Source organism: Mytilus californianus, unplaced genomic scaffold (genome assembly GCF_021869535.1).
Source record: "Mytilus californianus isolate M0D057914Y unplaced genomic scaffold, xbMytCali1.0.p SCAF_29, whole genome shotgun sequence".
In the NCBI taxonomy this organism is placed as follows: Eukaryota; Metazoa; Mollusca; class Bivalvia; order Mytilida; family Mytilidae; genus Mytilus; species Mytilus californianus.
Genome location: NW_026262678.1, coordinates 1,342,090 through 1,363,443, shown reverse-complemented (window position 1 = coordinate 1,363,443; position 21,354 = coordinate 1,342,090). Strand labels below are relative to the sequence as shown.

At 33.3% G+C, this 21,354-nt stretch overlaps 1 protein-coding gene across 1 annotated transcript in view; it reads left to right on the top strand.

Moving 5' to 3' along the window:
- LOC127732830 (uncharacterized) overlaps positions 1-21,354 on the top strand; it is a 127,376-nt gene that overhangs the window by 25,522 nt on the left and 80,500 nt on the right. Inside the window, exons 10-15 of the mRNA XM_052242010.1 lie at positions 5,049-5,156; positions 9,866-10,192; positions 10,505-10,669; positions 11,398-11,439; positions 13,331-13,384; positions 19,675-19,782. Coding sequence (XP_052097970.1) covers positions 5,049-5,156; positions 9,866-10,192; positions 10,505-10,669; positions 11,398-11,439; positions 13,331-13,384; positions 19,675-19,782 — 804 coding nt within the window. The remainder of the gene's footprint in view (positions 1-5,048; positions 5,157-9,865; positions 10,193-10,504; positions 10,670-11,397; positions 11,440-13,330; positions 13,385-19,674; positions 19,783-21,354) is intronic.

The window sequence follows — 21,354 nt, the reverse complement described above, 5'->3', positions numbered from 1 at the left end:
GCTTGTATTATATTTGCCTTCGGGTTTATGTAATCCGTTCATCCTATTTCAACTCTTCAAAATTCAAGAGTCTATCTTAAATTGAGGTAAATTTATATGGTCTTCCAAATACCGTTTCGATTCCTAACATCACTCAAGAGAAATTAATTGTTGAAATCCGGATATGGTGTACAAATTTTTGCACATTATGTTTCCGGTATACCATCTTTATCTGGTGATCCGTTTTTTTTTGGCAATCGCCATGGCAGTCAGCAGGCTTTAAGGTTGCATTTTATAAATACAGCTGTTTCTTAAACCACGCCTCTTTTAAGGAATGTATAATATTCATAGATACATTATGTTGTATACGTACTTATTCCCAGATATGATCTCTATGTTTCATCTCATAGAGACATAACTTGGGAATGTTACCAGTATAAATAAAAAAAATATAGCGGCAGCCTTGAATTCTGAAAGAGACCAAAAGTAAAGGTAGGGGTAGTTCAGAATTTAAGTACAAGTTTAAACTCTAATAAGTTCGGGGCATATAAATGTTGAAAATATGCCGCACAGCCCTATAATTTGACCTTTGAAAAAAAAAATCGAAACTTCATAGTAAAAGTTGTACAGGTTCAGCCGTAAAAGGAGTTTCATGGGAAATTGCATTGTCAATATTTACAGAAATGAAACCTATATTGGATGAAAAAAGGGAACTTACAGAATTTCGCAAAATCTGGTTATCTCAGAGATTTTAATGAAATCAACTCACATATGAAGTTTTATAAATATTTCATGAAGATTGGGAAAATCCTGGGCCTTAACTATGATGACTCAGCATAAATTCACAGTTTAGGGTATGCATAGTTTACTTAAATAGATATAAGAAGATGTGGTATGAGTTTCAATGAGACAACTCTCCATCCAAGTCACAATTTGTAAAAGTAAACCATTATAGGTCAAAGTACGGTCTTCAACACGGAGCCTTGGCTCACACCGAACAGCAAGCTATAAAGGGCCCAAAAAAAGACTAGTGTAAACCATTCAAACGGGAAAACCAACGGTCTTATCTATTGAAAAACGAGAAACGAGAAACACTTATGAACCACATCAACAAACGACAACTAATGAACATCAGATTCCTGACTTAGGACAGGTACAAACGAATGCAGCGGGTTTAAACGTTTTAATAGGTACCAACCTTCACCCTTATCTGAAAAAATGTCGTAACATCACAACAAAGAAAGACAAACTATAAAATATCAATTGAATTGGCTTAACTCAATCAAAAGACATATTACCACAAGTGAACATACACTGAACTAATAAATTTGATATATGATAAAATGTAAATACAAAATCAAAAAAATAAGGGGTGAATCAATAAAGGCAACAGTAGTTTACCGCTGTGAGATGTTAAACAATTTAAAAAAAAACAACAATAACCTCGAACAAAAAGCCGCCATATACAATAATATACACAGGTAAATAATTTTGTGGTTAGGTATAGAGTTCAAATGGAGAATGAAAATATTTTTTACAAAATAAATAATTTTGTTGTTTTTAGTACGAAGAAGTGAAAAATTATAGTTATACCAATCGCCAATGGCAGTCAGCAGGGTTTAAGAACAATCGTTGTTCGACCTGTTAGTCAAATGCGTTTTGTTGAAATATACTTTTTCACTTTTTTGGTCTTTTGGAAAATGGTGTTTGTGCTGTATTTAGACCCTTCTACCAACAAATTTGTTTTGCATGCACACGTATAAAACTTGCGACATTAGTTGTCGAAATCCGGATATGGTGTACAAATTTTTGCACCTCATGTTTGAGGTATACCATTTTCAGCAAGTTTATTGTTTTCTGTTTGGTATTAAATTAATATTAAAGATCCATTTGTTACATCTTGTGATTCGTTTATTTGGCAATCGCCAATGGCAGTCAGCAGGGTTTAAGAACATCCGTTGTTCGACCTGAAGGCAAATGCGTTTTGTTTAAATATACCTTTTCACTTTTTTTGGTCTTTTGGAAAATGTTGTTTGTGCTGTATTTAGACCCCTCTACCAAGAAATTTGTTTCGTATGCACACGTATAAAAATTGCGGTTTTTATCCAACGCAATCATAGGTTTGAACTTTGTTTTTAATTTAGACTTATTTATATTTTTTCGTTTGGGCTTGTATTATATTTGCCTTCGGGTTTATATGATCCGTTCATCCTATTTCGACTCTTCAAAATTCAAGAGTCTTTCCTAAATTGAGGTAAACTATATGGCCTTCCAAATACCGTTTCGATTTCTAACATCACTGAAGAGATATTAATTGTCGAAATCCGGATATGGTGTACAAATTTTTGCACCTCATGTTTGAGGTATACCATTTTCAGCAAGTTTATTGTTTTCTGTTTGGTATTAAATTAATATTAAAGATCCATTTGTTACATCTTGTGATGCGTTTATTTGGCAATCGCCGATGGCAGTCAGCAGGGTTTAAGAACATCCGTTGTTCGACCTGTTTGTCAAATGCGTTTTGTTTAGATATACATTTTCACTTTTTTGGTCTTTTGGAAAATGTTGTTTGTGCTGTATTTAGACACCTCTACCAAGAAATTTGTTTTGCATGCACACGTATAAAAATTGCGGTTTTTATCCAACGCAATCATAGGTTTGAACGTTGTTTTCAATTTAGACTTATTTATATGTTTTCGTTTGGGCTTGTATTATATTTGCCTTCGGGTTTATATGATCCGTTCATCCTATTTCGACTCTTCAAAATTCAAGAGTCTATCCTAAATTGAGGTAAATTATATGGCCTTCCAAATACCGTTTCGATTTCTAACATCACTGAAGAGACATTAATTGTCGAAATCCGGATATGGTGTACAAATTTTTGCACCTCATGTTTGCGGTATACCATTTTCAGCAAGTTTATTGTTTTCTGTTTGGTATTAAATTAATATTAAAGATCCATTTGTTACATCTTGTGATGCGTTTATTTGGCAATCGCCAATGGCAGTCAGCAGGGTTTAAGAACATCCGTTGTTCGACCAGTTAGTCAAATGCGTTTTGTTTAAATATACCTTTTCACTTTTTTTGGTCTTTTGGAAAATGTTGTTTGTGCTGTATTTAGACACCTCTACCAAGAAATTTGTTTTACATGCACACCTATAAAAATTGCAGTTTTTATCCAACGCAATCATAGGTTTGAACGTTGTTTTTAATTTAGATTTATTTATATTTTTCGTTTGGGCTTGTATTATATTTGCCTTCGGGTTTATATGATCCGTTCATCCTATTTCGACTCTTCAAAATTCAAGAGTCTATCCTAAATTGAGGTAAACTATATGGCCTTCCAAATACCGTTTCGATTTCTAACATCACTGAAGAGACATTAATTGTCGAAATCCGGGTATGGTGTATAAATTTTTGCACCCCATGCTCGCGGTAAACCATCTTTTCCGCAAGTTTATTGTTTTCTGTTTGGTATTAAATTAATATTAAAGATCCATTTTGTAACATCTTGTGGCCCGTTTATTTGGCAATCGCCAATGGCAGTCAGCAGGGTTTAAGCACATCCGTCACCAAAAAAAATAAAATCATGAACAAAATGTTACCTTATATCTTTCATCAGTAAGATGTCAAATAAATCTTATCTTGACATGTGGTAGTCAAACTGATATAGTTATCTTGACGGTTTACAAATTATCACGAATCAATACGCTGGTAATTTTTTCAATATTGATGTTTGGGAGGAGGAATAAATTCTTGAAAGTGAGAAGAATCCTCTGAGTTATTTTGTTGGGTCAAACCAGTCACATTTTGCATGGAAATAATAAGGGAAATTAATCTTTTCCTGAGTATGTTGTAACAGATTATGATATATAAAATCATTTCAAATGTCTAATAAGAGCTAGTTAGGCCCTACTAGTGGTGTCATGCTGGTCATATGTATAATAGCCAAAAATTCAAAATATGTAACCTCTGCAAAATTACCGGCAAAAAATATCCAAAATGAATCCATAAAAAAAAGTTCCACATTTTCTATGTATATACATACGTTGTGCCAATTTGATAAGCGCCTAGGTTGGGAGTTTATTACTCAAAACGGGTACCCTCTTCTCCCGCTCGCCTGCAAGTCCAACCGCCCGCCAACGATATTTCATAATATGGTATGATAAGTCGGTTATGTATTGTGTACAACCCGTCCAAAAGTTCTGACACATCTTTAATTTAAATGTTCGTCACTATTGATTTCGAAACCGCAAATATTAAAAAAAAAAGTTGCTTAAATTTTTAAGGGTTGGCTAGAGATTTTTTTTTTCTCTTATCCATTACTACCTTTTCTCTGCTGTCCTTTCTGCTAAACGCTTGTCTCCTGTCAGTGTTCCAAAATATAAAAAAGAAGAAATATTATGGGGTATATCATTTTTATTCTTCACGGAATAATTATTATTGAATATTTGTTACATAAGGAATATTTATAATGAAATTATCTATGATGTTTTCAAAGGACGTTTGTTATCAGAAACACTTATACGTGAACGTCATTACTATGCAGTTTAAACACAAGATTCAGTTGACACACAAGTAATTTAAATTTTTAAATCACTTTTATGTTTTGATACGATACCCGCATTTAAAGTCTAATTTGTCAACCTCAACGTGGAGTATATACCTTTTTGTAACATGTCTATTAGAAGTGGGATGTCGCATGTTTAAATTCGGATTATAATTTTATTTGTCGTTGTCAATCTTCAAACTCTAGTTAAAATTTTTTCGTAGAAAAGGTCTTGCGCATAAGCACCTGCATCCTGTGAAAACAACTGTCAGCTATGTATTTGAACAGCACACGGTACGCCAAAGCTACTAACAATATATTATATACCAGCAGTAGTCATTTTATGGAAAGAAAATAACAGTATTGAGAAATGCTAATCCTTTGTACAATGTCATAATTACTACAACAACAACAACAACAACAACAGCAACTTCATGTGCAAGAGGATAGATAAATAATACATAATATATACTTTTGTGACAAATTGTAATTTGAGAAAAATTCAATATATGTTTTACAGAGCGGATATCAGTTCATCTAGAAAAAAATAAATTCAACTTGCAAATTAAAGGCCTTCCACACAGTTTATCAAACTCAATGGATAAAGAACACAACATGAATATTGAAGGTAAATAATTAACATTATATCAGTATACTTCTCAGTACATTAATTTCTGAAACATTAACAACGTCAGATAAGGCATTCAATGTATGTTTCGGAAATAATCTTCAAAGGATATTCTTGAAAACTGTTATTCATAAATAATTCACTGCTGCAATATTGCATACAATTTCTTTTTAACTGTATTTACGTTTGCAGCTCCTACACTTTTAGAATGTGGTTTTGGGAGCATGTTTTTTAAAATCTGTCGCATTTTTGGTGAAATTACTCCAAATGATGATTCGCATGGCTAGTGGTGCAAGTTCAGCATAAGATGTTTATTTTCTCGACGATTTTTTACCGTTATTCGATTCCACGAATTTTTGTTTGTTACCTCAATTTGTAGCTTTTTCCCTTGACTTGATATGAGAGTTGAACAAGTTGTAACTACTGTTGTTAATGTATATACTGTTACGGTTTAGAGGGTTAGCTGTAAGATTGTACTTTTTCGGGCTACTCAGTAAACACTCTATTCTACTTTCGCGTTTGTCGTTTACTGCTAGCCAACGTGTATATAAGACATTTGATGACACTACATATACTTTTGTTGTTATTGTATGTAAATATTGTTAGTACTGTCACTGGGAATAATAATATAGAGTTCGTCTTCATTGTTTGACCAGGAGGGGGTCCATTGACTGAACGAATATTCCCACTTTCTGTCTATACTTATTCTATACGTTCCCGCTTTTTTACCTTGCTATTTTATTTACGTAAGGCCTGACTATTGTAACCGGGGCCCATACATGCTAAGAGTAAGCTTAGATAAGTCCCGTTTGCCCATTTCCCGACTCGACAGAATGTCAACATTCACAATTGCCGCCATTTGCATCACTATGTTTATTGACGTCAGTGACCTAATGACCTGAGATCAGCTTCAAATCAACACAAAGTAATTTGCCCGACATCACCATAGGGGCACGAGACTTTGGTGGGACAGAAGTATAAAAACGAGTGCACAACAGTCTTCAAAGAGACTGCGGCCCGCTACCAGGGCATTCACTCCTGATACAAATGAAATTACCAAAGCAAACCAAATGCGCCGAAGTCGATGCAACCCGTGAAACACATGAACCTTTGCTATTGTATGCATCCCCGATGGATAAATGACCCAAACCATGATTGACCTAGATGTTGTACTACGTTTACTTCGATGTTGACAAACGATTAACATACCAAAAAGGAGAGTCTACGTATATTTTACAACCTAGGTGCTTTGGTTGGTTTCCATGTGATTTATACTTGTAATAGATTTAGATATTTTGTAAATGTATTAAATTGTAAGCTAAAATAAATCTTGTTATCTGTCGACATGTAATAAGTAAGTCGATGTTAATAAGTTTCTGAGATACCATTTTTAGACCAGTGCCTTAGCTGTTTTGCGTGCTACGCCACCATTGCCTTGACCATTTTGCCAGCTACGTTACCAGTATAACTTATTTTGTAACTCGACACCAGGGTTGACAGATAGTAGAATTGACCAATAACATAGTCTCCAGTGTGTTTACCCGTAATAGTTCGTTTACTTATGAGACACAACCCCCGTCCCGTAACAATACTACTAGGTTTAAAGCTTTTACAGGAAAAGTAGAAAGATTGTTGATCTACTTAAATATATTTGATATGCACATAATATAATAATATTCATGTAATTTAGAATTACTTTTTTTCTGATACTCTATATGTTAATTATAAATATTCGTTATATGCTGACAGTGTTGACCTCGTGGAATTGTTTACGAAAGATTTGCAAGGTTTCACTTTATTCGCTAGCAAAGTATCGTTTTAAAATTGAAACGATTCATATGCAAATGTTTTATATTTATATGCAGATCATGTTGTACTCAATGTGTTTGCTATTTAAACGTGTATGCATTTTTCGTTCTTGTTAAGTAGTTACTGCGGCTGAATTAAACTTTCAAATAAACATCTTAACATCCAAACCATGCGATAACCATAGGATAAACGAGTATCTTTACTATCACTTAACTTTTACTCTGTCAAATTACAGATGGTGAAAAATACGTTTCGTTATGGTATTAATTGTTTTTTTCATTTCTTCAGTATATATATAGCATTATTTCAGTATGCTCTTTTTGACCGGGCCCGCATTGGTAGTGCGACATCTTGCAAAGTCTAACCGAATTATTTTGCTAAGAATTCCACTTAAACCGGTGCTCGAGGACGTGTTAAATTTGCAGTGAGGTGAGGGTTTTTGTGCTTCGTGTTGAAGCTAGGCACCACTGTGATTTTGAGATGAAGAACAGCAAAGCATGCGCTGTTTCTTTGTTTTTTGTGTGTTTTTTTCTTTACAAGTGCTGATTTTATGTCATGGATGGATATCCTTTATTTTTCTATAATATTGACGGAGATTGTCCCTCTGTTGTGTCGAGGTTGTAGCAGGTGTCCCCGTGCTTGAGGTGTATGCTCCTGGATTTTTAAAGTTATGTTGCATTTATTCTTAGATAACTTCTTTTATATGTGCCACATCATTCTTTCAAAGGCCAGTTTGTTTACAATTTTAATAAGACGCACATCACCTAGTCTTGGCCCCATCACTATCAATGTAATTTTTTTCAATTTCAAGCATTTATTTGGGCGCTCTCAATGTACCGTTTTTCTCCTTATTAGACCACACTGGTTATCGGAACTTTGGAAATACCAAATTAGTTACTTCATATCTAAGAAACAGTTAATATATGGACTCCATTTAAAATTTACTCATACCTTTTTGTATTATTCAAAATTATCAGTAAAAAGCAGTTCTAGAAGGATCAGTAGGCCTTCGCCTAGCATTGATATCTAAATTACCAGAATATATTCAAATATATAGTTTGATATTTACACATATCTTAAATATGTATTACTTTCCGGACTGTTCCTGTTCACAGGGCCCGATTTGGTGATGTTTCAATGTCTACCCAAATTATTTTGCAGAGAATTAATTCAGCTCCAATCGGTGCTAGGGGCCGTTTAAAACTTGCAGGGAGGTGATAATTTTTTTTTAGCTCCATGTTTAAGGCTTAACTGTCACTTTGATATAAAAAAACAGCTGTTTCTTTGCTTTGTGTGTGATTTTTTGTGTCATGGATGGATATCCCATGTCTTCCGTTTTTCTATTATAATAGGTATAATGTTTAGACTAACCATATCCGAACTTTTCTGACTTGGTTCCATTAATATATCCACCAGAACTAGAAATTAAAGAAACAACAGTCACGGCTTCCTCCGCCTCATTTTTAGACTTCTACCTCGAATTTGACATACACAGTCATCTCAGTACCAGAATCTATGACAAACGAGACGATTTTAATTTTGAAATTATCAATTTCCCCCACCTTAGTAGCAATATACCAACTTCACCTGCATATGGGATATACATTTCCCAACTTATTCGGTATTCAAGAGCTTGCAGCTCCTACTCAGACTTTGTAAAACGTCACCAGTGTCTGAGCAGAAAGTTGATGAACCAGGGGTATGTCAAAGAACGTCTCGTTCTTTTTCTAAAAAAGTTCATCGGAAGGTACCAAGAACTTGTTGATAAATATTCCGTATCAACTTCACAAATAATACACGATGGTCTTGAAGTATAGATTTTGCGTACTGACGTTGTTTATCATCTTACTATCGTGTTATAGTATTCTTTTATTTATCTTTATTAATATTACTTTTACTGTTAAGTCTATTTTTTTGAGATATCCATTTGACGAGACTCTGTGCTTATGTATCCCGTCATACTTTGAACGACAAAATTATTTTAATTATTAATATTACTTTTACTTTTGAGTCTGTTTTTTGTGATATACATTTGACGTGAATCTGTACTTATGTATATCGTCATACATTGTACCACACAATTATTTTATTTTATTTATAAATATTACTTTTACTGTTAAGTCTGTTTTTTGTTATATCCATTTTACGTGACTCTGTATTTATGTATCCCCTCATACTTTGAACGATAAAATCATTTTATGTCTACCTGTGCGAATTTCAAACGCGCGATTTTACGCCAGTACTTAAAACCTTCCATCCTTTATGGGTGGATCTTACATAGATAAATAAAATCGTATAATATAAGCAAAACGAGGATTTTGAATTTGATGTATGCCTTTTTGTGCTTCTTCGTTACATTTGTTTGTTTTTATAGTGATTTAGATGATAACACAATGTTGACTGCTGTACCCCTTTTTTGACATTTTTACCTATTGTGTCTGTTTGTTTTGTTCACGCATCGTTGTCAATATAATGGAATTTGATGCGACTGTCATACAAATGAGAGGTTTAGCTAGCTATAAAACCAGGTTCAATCCACCAGTTACCACATAAGAAAATGTCTGTACCAAGTCAGGAATATAACAGTTGTTATACATTCGTTTGATGTGATTGTTTTTTTTATTTTGCCATTTGATTGGGGACTTTCCTTTTTGAATTTTCCTCGGAGTTCAGTATTTTGTGATTTTACTTTTTATTACTTCCTATAACAAAATAAATTATACTAAGGTAGAACGCATGGAATGATTAATCTTATTATTCCAAAAATCATTAACTTTCATTTTTAAACTTTAGAAAGCCTGATCATAAACGATAAAACAGCTCATATAAATGCATAATCAAATATGATATCAATTAGAAAATCAGTAATAAAATCTATAATAATGTAAATTTTCTTGCAGAAAGTGTCGATTTCTCTGTGATATGGACCTGGCATTACACACAAAAGAAACACTCATGGGATGTTGTTTCCATAGCAGATACTATTAATAGTAAAATACAGCATCTACGCGACTGGTTCCATGTAGAGTATGCAAAAATAGATATATCTGGGAGGCTAGCTCTTCAAACAACTACAGCTAGTCATACATTTAGCTCACTTTCATCACTTGAAATGGCAGTGAAATCCTTTCTAGAAAAATTCATTGAAGTGTGTGACTTTGAAAAATACATTGAAGAAGAGCAAATGATTAAACTCGATGTGACATGCCAGTTAAATGAGGATAATGGTACGTAATTACTACAATTAAAAAATGTACAGAAATAATGAATTTACTTTAGCTTACAGACGAAATATGCAACTTAAAGGACAATAGAAATCTTTAGAAGTATTCGAAAAAAAACAATTGCAGGATAATTCATATTATATATAGTAGCTTAGTTTTCGTAAACAATGTATTGATTTACTTTTATGAATGTGTTAAAGTCGATTTTAGTTATACTTAGTACTATACCTTGAACTATTACGTCTCCTTTCCCAGTAGATTTTATCGATTTACCATAATGCATTTTCATTTGATCGCTCTTTTTAAAATTGGTAGACGATAATCCCGAAATTAGGAGAGAAGAAATGGAAAAGCCAGTTGATACAATACTTACATGTGACGACTGTAAAAAAGATTTGATATGCCTTGTGTGCAAAACCAGTAAGAGCTTGATATCAAGATTGAATGATAAACTGCAAGAGCAAAGGAACACTATCATGAGTGAGTTTATGTGTATACAGTAATGTAAAAAGTACAGTAACCCATGCGTCAAAACGGAAATTCAATTTGGTTTTTATTAATTAGAATAATTTCAATAATATTGAAATAATTTCTCATCAAATACATCTAAGTAAAAAGTTTAATATAATATTGTGCCTTAAATATGTTTAATTGTGCTAATAGCTTCATACCTTGAGCGTACAAAGTAAGTAATGTATGCGCTCTCATCAATGAATTTCAATTCATTTAGCCTAGTACACTAGTTACACATCAAAAACAAATGGTGTCTAGGTTTAAATCTTTCTATGGTATTATACTATTTATGCACACATTTCAAATTATCAGATGTAAACATCAACATAACGGCATTTCCCTTTAAAAATATAGTACTCAGTTTAGTTGTTATTATTCAGAATGTTGATAAGCTGTATTGCGTATTATTTACAGGCTGGTAGGTATTTTAATCGTATACTTAACAGAGTACTCCTATTTTGAAAATGTTCATTCCATGAAGGCATGTTGTGCCATGATCTGATATTATTGAAAAACAATGTATTGTATTATTGACATTTTTTACCCTTTTAAAGGCTTTCAATTGAGCCTGTTTTTATCAAAGAATGCGATAGTAATGAGCGATATACATTGGATGGAACTAATGTAGTGCATGTTTGCATTTAGATGTTGTTACGTTTACAATTTCATATTACTATTTTTTCATTTACATGAAGGATTACAAAGACGCATGTCGACATTTGGAGAATGGAATGAAGGTAAATTTCTTAATTTATTTTAAAGTAATTTGAAGGCATCATATGATAATCGTTTGTTGTCAGTTGTTTCTAAAGAATTTGTTCTGTAACTCGATTCTTCAAATGATAAATCATCAAATAAATCGAAGTAAAACGTTTAATATCATACTGTTGTCCCCAAAATATGTGTATATATGAAACTGTTTCATTCATTTCATGTTTAAAATTGAGAATGGAAATGGGGAATGTGTCAAAGAGACAACAACCCGACCTTAGAGCAGACAACAGCCGAAAGCCACCAATGGGTCTTCAATGTAGCGAGAAACTCCCGCACCCGAAGGCGTCCTTCAGCTGGCCCCTAAACAAATATGTATACTAGTTCAGTGATAATGGACGTCATATTAAACTCCAAATTATACACAGGAAACTAAAATTAAAAATGATACAAGACTAACAAAAGCCAGAGGCTCCTGACTTGGGACAGGCGCAAAAATGCGGCGGGGTTAAACATGTTTTTTGAGATTTCAACCATCCCCCTATACCTCTAGCCAATGTAGAAAAAACAAACGCACAACCGTACGTACAGTAAAACTCAGTATAAGAGAAGTCCGAGTCCGATGTCAGAATAGGAAACAAAAGAAAGTAAACAAAATGACAATATTACATAAATAACAACAGACTACTAGCAGTTACTAACATGCCAGCTCCAGACCTCAATTAAACTGATTAAAAGATTATGTCTTCATCATATGAATATCAGGCACAATCCCTCCTGTTAGGGGTTTAGTATTATACCGTCATAAAATATATGATAAGAACATAACCCGTGTCATGCCAACAACTGGTTTTAGAATAAATGTGTTAATTCCGATGCAAAGACCCTATAAGTGAATTAATATTAAAGCCAAAATATGCAATCTTTAATGACCTGACAACAGTATCGTAACTATATCCCTTCTTAATAAGTCTGTTTAAAGGTTTAGTTAGCTTTTGAGGTGAATACTGACATGTTTGTGCTTTGTAAAGAATATTACCATAAAAGATTGGATGTGAAATACCCGAACGTATAAGATATCTGCATGTTGAGTTATATTTACGAATGATGTCCTTATACCGATGATAAAATTTAGTAAATGTTTTGACTAGTTTATGATATCGAAAACCCTGTTGTAATAATTTTCAGTAATACATAAATTTCTCTCGCTAAAATCTAATACGTTGTTACATACACGAGCGAATCGTACAAGTTGAGATATATAAACACCATAAGATGGTGACAAGGGAACGTCACCATCTAAAAATGGATAATTAACGATAGGAAATGAAAAATCATCTCTTTTATCATAAATTTTTGTATTAAGCTTCCCGTTAATGATATAGATATCAAGATCGAGGAAAGGACAGTGGTCATTGTTGGTATTAGCTTTATTTAAAGTAAGTTCAACAGGATAAATTTCTTTAGTATACACACTGAAGTCGTCATTATTGAGAGCCAATATATCATCCAAATATCTAAAAGTATTGTTAAATTTTTGTATCAGATGTTGTTTCGATGGGTCTTTGCTGATTTTAGTCATTAATTGTAACTCATAACAATACAAAAACAGGTCCGCAATAAGTGGTGCACAGTTAGTCCCTATTGGAATTCCGATAACTTGACGATATACGGAATCTCCAAAGCGAACAAAAATGTTATCAAGTAAAAATTCAAGGGCAGATATAGTATCAAAGCATGTCCAATTGCCTTTATTCTCAAATCTTAAGCTTATAAGAAAATCTTTGTATGCAATATTAAATACACTCGGCAATGTGCTTTAATTAATTAAGTCGCGTCCAATTTTTGTTCAGTAATAAATTTATATTTTAAAATATATTATCTGAAAAAAATGAGTTATATAATGTATAATTTCAGGTTTTGCTGATGATGTCTTTTCATCGGACGACGAAACAGAGGATTTGGATTTTGGTAAATATGCTGCAAGAAATCTTTGCCTATTCATTATTCAACAAACATTTTTTTCATTATAAAAAAAAAGTATATAAAGTGTTTTTAAATCACAGTAAACTTTGACAAAATGAATAAAAATCACAAAAGAGATAATTAACAGTGCCAAGGTCACTAATAATAAACTAAAGATTGAATTGCTAAAATCAAATTAAAACAACAGAGGATTACCTGAAATTGTTAATTAAGAGAATGTGAACTTGTTTAGATTCATTCAGCCTTCGTGGTACCGGTGGTAGTTCAAAACATGTACATACGAAACAATCTGAAAAAGAGTATAAACGAAATAAATGATGATAAAATCTGGATTTTACAATTACAAATTATGTTTAAACAGATATTCTATAATGGTCATAACAATCTCGAAGGCGTCCATAAAGACTGCAAGTATGTAGTTGATGCTTTAAATCAAAGATATTCCTGCGAAAAACGTGTATTTCAATAGCAAAACTGTGTCAGTGAAGTCTTAATATGTAGCATTCAATTTGGTACAGCTGGAAGATTTATACTCAATTGTAAGGTTGCGTTTGCTTTTTGTTACCAAATCCTGAAATTTCATTAAAAGACAACCATAATTGGAAGCCATTTCGTTTTTCGTAATGATTTTTTTCGAAACCTTTATGGTTAATATTTTATTACTGATGTCCCGTAGGTGTCTGTTTAGATCTTGTAGTCATACGGTTTAATTTTGTAGTCCATTTTTTTTTAAACAATCTGCAATCAATTCCATCACCATGCCTAATATATCATGTACTGTGTTACAACTCTAGATTCTACTGACGTGAAAATGTAACACTAGACCACCGAAAGTTGAATTATTAGTTCAGTGTAGGTGGCCGAGTTATCTAGAGCGATGGACACAGTGCAGGTGGTGTTGTCTCGATATCCCAATAGGATGAGTTCGAATCCTGGCAAGGGAAGAACAAAAATTTGCTTCCGAAAATTTGCAGATTCAATATTGTTGTGCTGATATTTAGAGTAGTTATATAAGAATTTAGACTTGTTTATATTTGTTCGTTTGGGCTTGTATTATATTTGCTTTCGGATGTATATAATCCATTCATCTATATTCAAGAGTCTATCCTAAATTGAGGTAAATTATGTTGCCTTCATAATACCGTTTCGATTCCTAACATCACTGAAGAGACATTAATTGTCGAAATCCGGATATGATGTATCAAGTTTTGCAACTCATGTGTGCGGGCTTGTATTATATTTGCCTTCGGGTTTATGTAATCCGTTCATCCTATTTCAACTCTTCAAAATTCAAGAGTCTATCTTAAATTGAGGTAAATTTATATGGTCTTCCAAATACCGTTTCGATTCCTAACATCACTCAAGAGAAATTAATTGTTGAAATCCGGATATGGTGTACAAATTTTTGCACATTATGTTTCCGGTATACCATCTTTATCTGGTGATCCGTTTTTTTTTGGCAATCGCCATGGCAGTCAGCAGGCTTTAAGGTTGCATTTTATAAATACAGCTGTTTCTTAAACCACGCCTCTTTTAAGGAATGTATAATATTCATAGATACATTATGTTGTATACGTACTTATTCCCAGATATGATCTCTATGTTTCATCTCATAGAGACATAACTTGGGAATGTTACCAGTATAAATAAAAAAAATATAGCGGCAGCCTTGAATTCTGAAAGAGACCAAAAGTAAAGGTAGGGGTAGTTCAGAATTTAAGTACAAGTTTAAACTCTAATAAGTTCGGGGCATATAAATGTTGAAAATATGCCGCACAGCCCTATAATTTGACCTTTGAAAAAAAAAATCGAAACTTCATAGTAAAAGTTGTACAGGTTCAGCCGTAAAAGGAGTTTCATGGGAAATTGCATTGTCAATATTTACAGAAATGAAACCTATATTGGATGAAAAAAGGGAACTTACAGAATTTCGCAAAATCTGGTTATCTCAGAGATTTTAATGAAATCAACTCACATATGAAGTTTTATAAATATTTCATGAAGATTGGGAAAATCCTGGGCCTTAACTATGATGACTCAGCATAAATTCACAGTTTAGGGTATGCATAGTTTACTTAAATAGATATAAGAAGATGTGGTATGAGTTTCAATGAGACAACTCTCCATCCAAGTCACAATTTGTAAAAGTAAACCATTATAGGTCAAAGTACGGTCTTCAACACGGAGCCTTGGCTCACACCGAACAGCAAGCTATAAAGGGCCCAAAAAAAGACTAGTGTAAACCATTCAAACGGGAAAACCAACGGTCTTATCTATTGAAAAACGAGAAACGAGAAACACTTATGAACCACATCAACAAACGACAACTAATGAACATCAGATTCCTGACTTAGGACAGGTACAAACAAATGCAGCGGGTTTAAACGTTTTAATAGGTACCAACCTTCACCCTTATCTGAAAAAATGTCGTAACATCACAACAAAGAAAGACACACTATAAAATATCAATTGAATTGGCTTAACTCAATCAAAAGACATATTACCACAAGTGAACATACACTGAACTAATAAATTTGATATATGATAAAATGTAAATACAAAATCAAAAAAATAAGGGGTGAATCAATAAAGGCAACAGTAGTTTACCGCTGTGAGATGTTAAACAATTTAAAAAAAAACAACAATAACCTCGAACAAAAAGCCGCCATATACAATAATATACACAGGTAAATAATTTTGTGGTTAGGTATAGAGTTCAAATGGAGAATGAAAATATTTTTTACAAAATAAATAATTTTGTTGTTTTTAGTACGAAGAAGTGAAAAATTATAGTTATACCAATCGCCAATGGCAGTCAGCAGGGTTTAAGAACAATCGTTGTTCGACCTGTTAGTCAAATGCGTTTTGTTGAAATATACTTTTTCACTTTTTTGGTCTTTTGGAAAATGGTGTTTGTGCTGTATTTAGACCCTTCTACCAACAAATTTGTTTTGCATGCACACGTATAAAACTTGCGACATTAGTTGTCGAAATCCGGATATGGTGTACAAATTTTTGCACCTCATGTTTGAGGTATACCATTTTCAGCAAGTTTATTGTTTTCTGTTTGGTATTAAATTAATATTAAAGATCCATTTGTTACATCTTGTGATTCGTTTATTTGGCAATCGCCAATGGCAGTCAGCAGGGTTTAAGAACATCCGTTGTTCGACCTGAAGGCAAATGCGTTTTGTTTAAATATACCTTTTCACTTTTTTTGGTCTTTTGGAAAATGTTGTTTGTGCTGTATTTAGACCCCTCTACCAAGAAATTTGTTTCGTATGCACACGTATAAAAATTGCGGTTTTTATCCAACGCAATCATAGGTTTGAACTTTGTTTTTAATTTAGACTTATTTATATTTTTTCGTTTGGGCTTGTATTATATTTGCCTTCGGGTTTATATGATCCGTTCATCCTATTTCGACTCTTCAAAATTCAAGAGTCTATCCTAAATTGAGGTAAACTATATGGCCTTCCAAATACCGTTTCGATTTCTAACATCACTGAAGAGATATTAATTGTCGAAATCCGGATATGGTGTACAAATTTTTGCACCTCATGTTTGAGGTATACCATTTTCAGCAAGTTTATTGTTTTCTGTTTGGTATTAAATTAATATTAAAGATCCATTTGTTACATCTTGTGATGCGTTTATTTGGCAATCGCCAATGGCAGTCAGCAGGGTTTAAGAACATCCGTTGTTCGACCTGTTTGTCAAATGCGCTTTGTTTAGATATACATTTGAACTTTTTTGGTCTTTTGGAAAATGTTGTTTGTGCTGTATTTAGACACCTCTACCAAGAAATTTGTTTTGCATGCACACGTATAAAAATTGCGGTTTTTATCCAACGCAATCATAGGTTTGAACGTTGTTTTCAATTTAGACTTATTTATATGTTTTCGTTTGGGCTTGTATTATATTTGCCTTCGGGTTTATATGATCCGTTCATCCTATTTCGACTCTTCAAAATTCAAGAGTCTATCCTAAATTGAGGTAAATTATATGGCCTTCCAAATACCGTTTCGATTTCTAACATCACTGAAGAGACATTAATTGTCGAAATCCGGATATGGTGTACAAATTTTTGCACCTCATGTTTGCGGTATACCATTTTCAGCAAGTTTATTGTTTTCTGTTTGGTATTAAATTAATATTAAAGATCCATTTGTTACATCTTGTGATGCGTTTATTTGGCAATCGCCAATGGCAGTCAGCAGGGTTTAAGAACATCCGTTGTTCGACCAGTTAGTCAAATGCGTTTTGTTTAAATATACCTTTTCACTTTTTTTGGTCTTTTGGAAAATGTTGTTTGTGCTGTATTTAGACACCTCTACCAAGAAATTTGTTTTACATGCACACCTATAAAAATTGCAGTTTTTATCCAACGCAATCATAGGTTTGAACGTTGTTTTTAATTTAGATTTATTTATATTTTTCGTTTGGGCTTGTATTATATTTGCCTTCGGGTTTATATGATCCGTTCATCCTATTTCGACTCTTCAAAATTCAAGAGTCTATCCTAAATTGAGGTAAACTATATGGCCTTCCAAATACCGTTTCGATTTCTAACATCACTGAAGAGACATTAATTGTCGAAATCCGGGTATGGTGTATAAATTTTTGCACCCCATGCTCGCGGTATACCATCTTTTCCGCAAGTTTATTGTTTTCTGTTTGGTATTAAATTAATATTAAAGATCCATTTTGTAACATCTTGTGGCCCGTTTATTTGGCAATCGCCAATGGCAGTCAGCAGGGTTTAAGCACATCCGTCACCAAAAAAAATAAAATCATGAACAAAATGTTACCTTATATCTTTCATCAGTAAGATGTCAAATAAATCTTATCTTGACATGTGGTAGTCAAACTGATATAGTTATCTTGACGGTTTACAAATTATCACGAATCAATACGCTGGTAATTTTTTCAATATTGATGTTTGGGAGGAGGAATAAATTCTTGAAAGTGAGAAGAATCCTCTGAGTTATTTTGTTGGGTCAAACCAGTCACATTTTGCATGGAAATAATAAGGGAAATTAATCTTTTCCTGAGTATGTTGTAACAGATTATGATATATAAAATCATTTCAAATGTCTAATAAGAGCTAGTTAGGCCCTACTAGTGGTGTCATGCTGGTCATATGTATAATAGCCAAAAATTCAAAATATGTAACCTCTGCAAAATTACCGGCAAAAAATATCCAAAATGAATCCATAAAAAAAAGTTCCACATTTTCTATGTATATACATACGTTGTGCCAATTTGATAAGCGCCTAGGTTGGGAGTTTATTACTCAAAACGGGTACCCTCTTCTCCCGCTCGCCTGCAAGTCCAACCGCCCGCCAACGATATTTCATAATATGGTATGATAAGTCGGTTATGTATTGTGTACAACCCGTCCAAAAGTTCTGACACATCTTTAATTTAAATGTTCGTCACTATTGATTTCGAAACCGCAAATATTAAAAAAAAAAGTTGCTTAAATTTTTAAGGGTTGGCTAGAGATTTTTTTTTTCTCTTATCCATTACTACCTTTTCTCTGCTGTCCTTTCTGCTAAACGCTTGTCTCCTGTCAGTGTTCCAAAATATAAAAAAGAAGAAATATTATGGGGTATATCATTTTTATTCTTCACGGAATAATTATTATTGAATATTTGTTACATAAGGAATATTTATAATGAAATTATCTATGATGTTTTCAAAGGACGTTTGTTATCAGAAACACTTATACGTGAACGTCATTACTATGCAGTTTAAACACAAGATTCAGTTGACACACAAGTAATTTAAATTTTTAAATCACTTTTATGTTTTGATACGATACCCGCATTTAAAGTCTAATTTGTCAACCTCAACGTGGAGTATATACCTTTTTGTAACATGTCTATTAGAAGTGGGATGTCGCATGTTTAAATTCGGATTATAATTTTATTTGTCGTTGTCAATCTTCAAACTCTAGTTAAAATTTTTTCGTAGAAAAGGTCTTGCGCATAAGCACCTGCATCCTGTGAAAACAACTGTCAGCTATGTATTTGAACAGCACACGGTACGCCAAAGCTACTAACAATATATTATATACCAGCAGTAGTCATTTTATGGAAAGAAAATAACAGTATTGAGAAATGCTAATCCTTTGTACAATGTCATAATTACTACAACAACAACAACAACAACAACAGCAACTTCATGTGCAAGAGGATAGATAAATAATACATAATATATACTTTTGTGACAAATTGTAATTTGAGAAAAATTCAATATATGTTTTACAGAGCGGATATCAGTTCATCTAGAAAAAAATAAATTCAACTTGCAAATTAAAGGCCTTCCACACAGTTTATCAAACTCAATGGATAAAGAACACAACATGAATATTGAAGGTAAATAATTAACATTATATCAGTATACTTCTCAGTACATTAATTTCTGAAACATTAACAACGTCAGATAAGGCATTCAATGTATGTTTCGGAAATAATCTTCAAAGGATATTCTTGAAAACTGTTATTCATAAATAATTCACTGCTGCAATATTGCATACAATTTCTTTTTAACTGTATTTACGTTTGCAGCTCCTACACTTTTAGAATGTGGTTTTGGGAGCATGTTTTTTAAAATCTGTCGCATTTTTGGTGAAATTACTCCAAATGATGATTCGCATGGCTAGTGGTGCAAGTTCAGCATAAGATGTTTATTTTCTCGACGATTTTTTACCGTTATTCGATTCCCCGAATTTTTGTTTGTTACCTCAATTTGTAGCTTTTTCCCTTGACTTGATATGAGAGTTGAACAAGTTGTAACTACTGTTGTTAATGTATATACTGTTACGGTTTAGAGGGTTAGCTGTAAGATTGTACTTTTTCGGGCTACTCAGTAAACACTCTATTCTACTTTCGCGTTTGTCGTTTACTGCTAGCCAACGTGTATATAAGACATTTGATGACACTACATATACTTTTGTTGTTATTGTATGTAAATATTGTTAGTACTGTCACTGGGAATAATAATATAGAGTTCGTCTTCATTGTTTGACCAGGAGGGGGTCCATTGACTGAACGAATATTCCCACTTTCTGTCTATACTTATTCTATACGTTCCCGCTTTTTTACCTTGCTATTTTATTTACGTAAGGCCTGACTATTGTAACCGGGGCCCATACATGCTAAGAGTAAGCTTAGATAAGTCCCGTTTGCCCATTTCCCGACTCGACAGAATGTCAACATTCACAATTGCCGCCATTTGCATCACTATGTTTATTGACGTCAGTGACCTAATGACCTGAGATCAGCTTCAAATCAACACAAAGTAATTTGCCCGACATCACCATAGGGGCACGAGACTTTGGTGGGACAGAAGTATAAAAACGAGTGCACAACAGTCTTCAAAGAGACTGCGGCCCGCTACCAGGGCATTCACTCCTGATACAAATGAAATTACCAAAGCAAACCAAATGCGCCGCAGTCGATGCAACCCGTGAAACACATGAACCTTTGCTATTGTATGCATCCCCGATGGATAAATGACCCAAACCATGATTGACCTAGATGTTGTACTACGTTTACTTCGATGTTGACAAACGATTAACATACCAAAAAGGAGAGTCTACGTATATTTTACAACCTAGGTGCTTTGGTTGGTTTCCATGTGATTTATACTTGTAATAGATTTAGATATTTTGTAAATGTATTAAATTGTAAGCTAAAATAAATCTTGTTATCTGTCGACATGTAATAAGTAAGTCGATGTTAATAAGTTTCTGAGATACCATTTTTAGACCAGTGCCTTAGCTGTTTTGCGTGCTACGCCACCATTGCCTTGACCATTTTGCCAGCTACGTTACCAGTATAACTTATTTTGTAACTCGACACCAGGGTTGACAGATAGTAGAATTGACCAATAACATAGTCTCCAGTGTGTTTACCCGTAATAGTTCGTTTACTTATGAGACACAA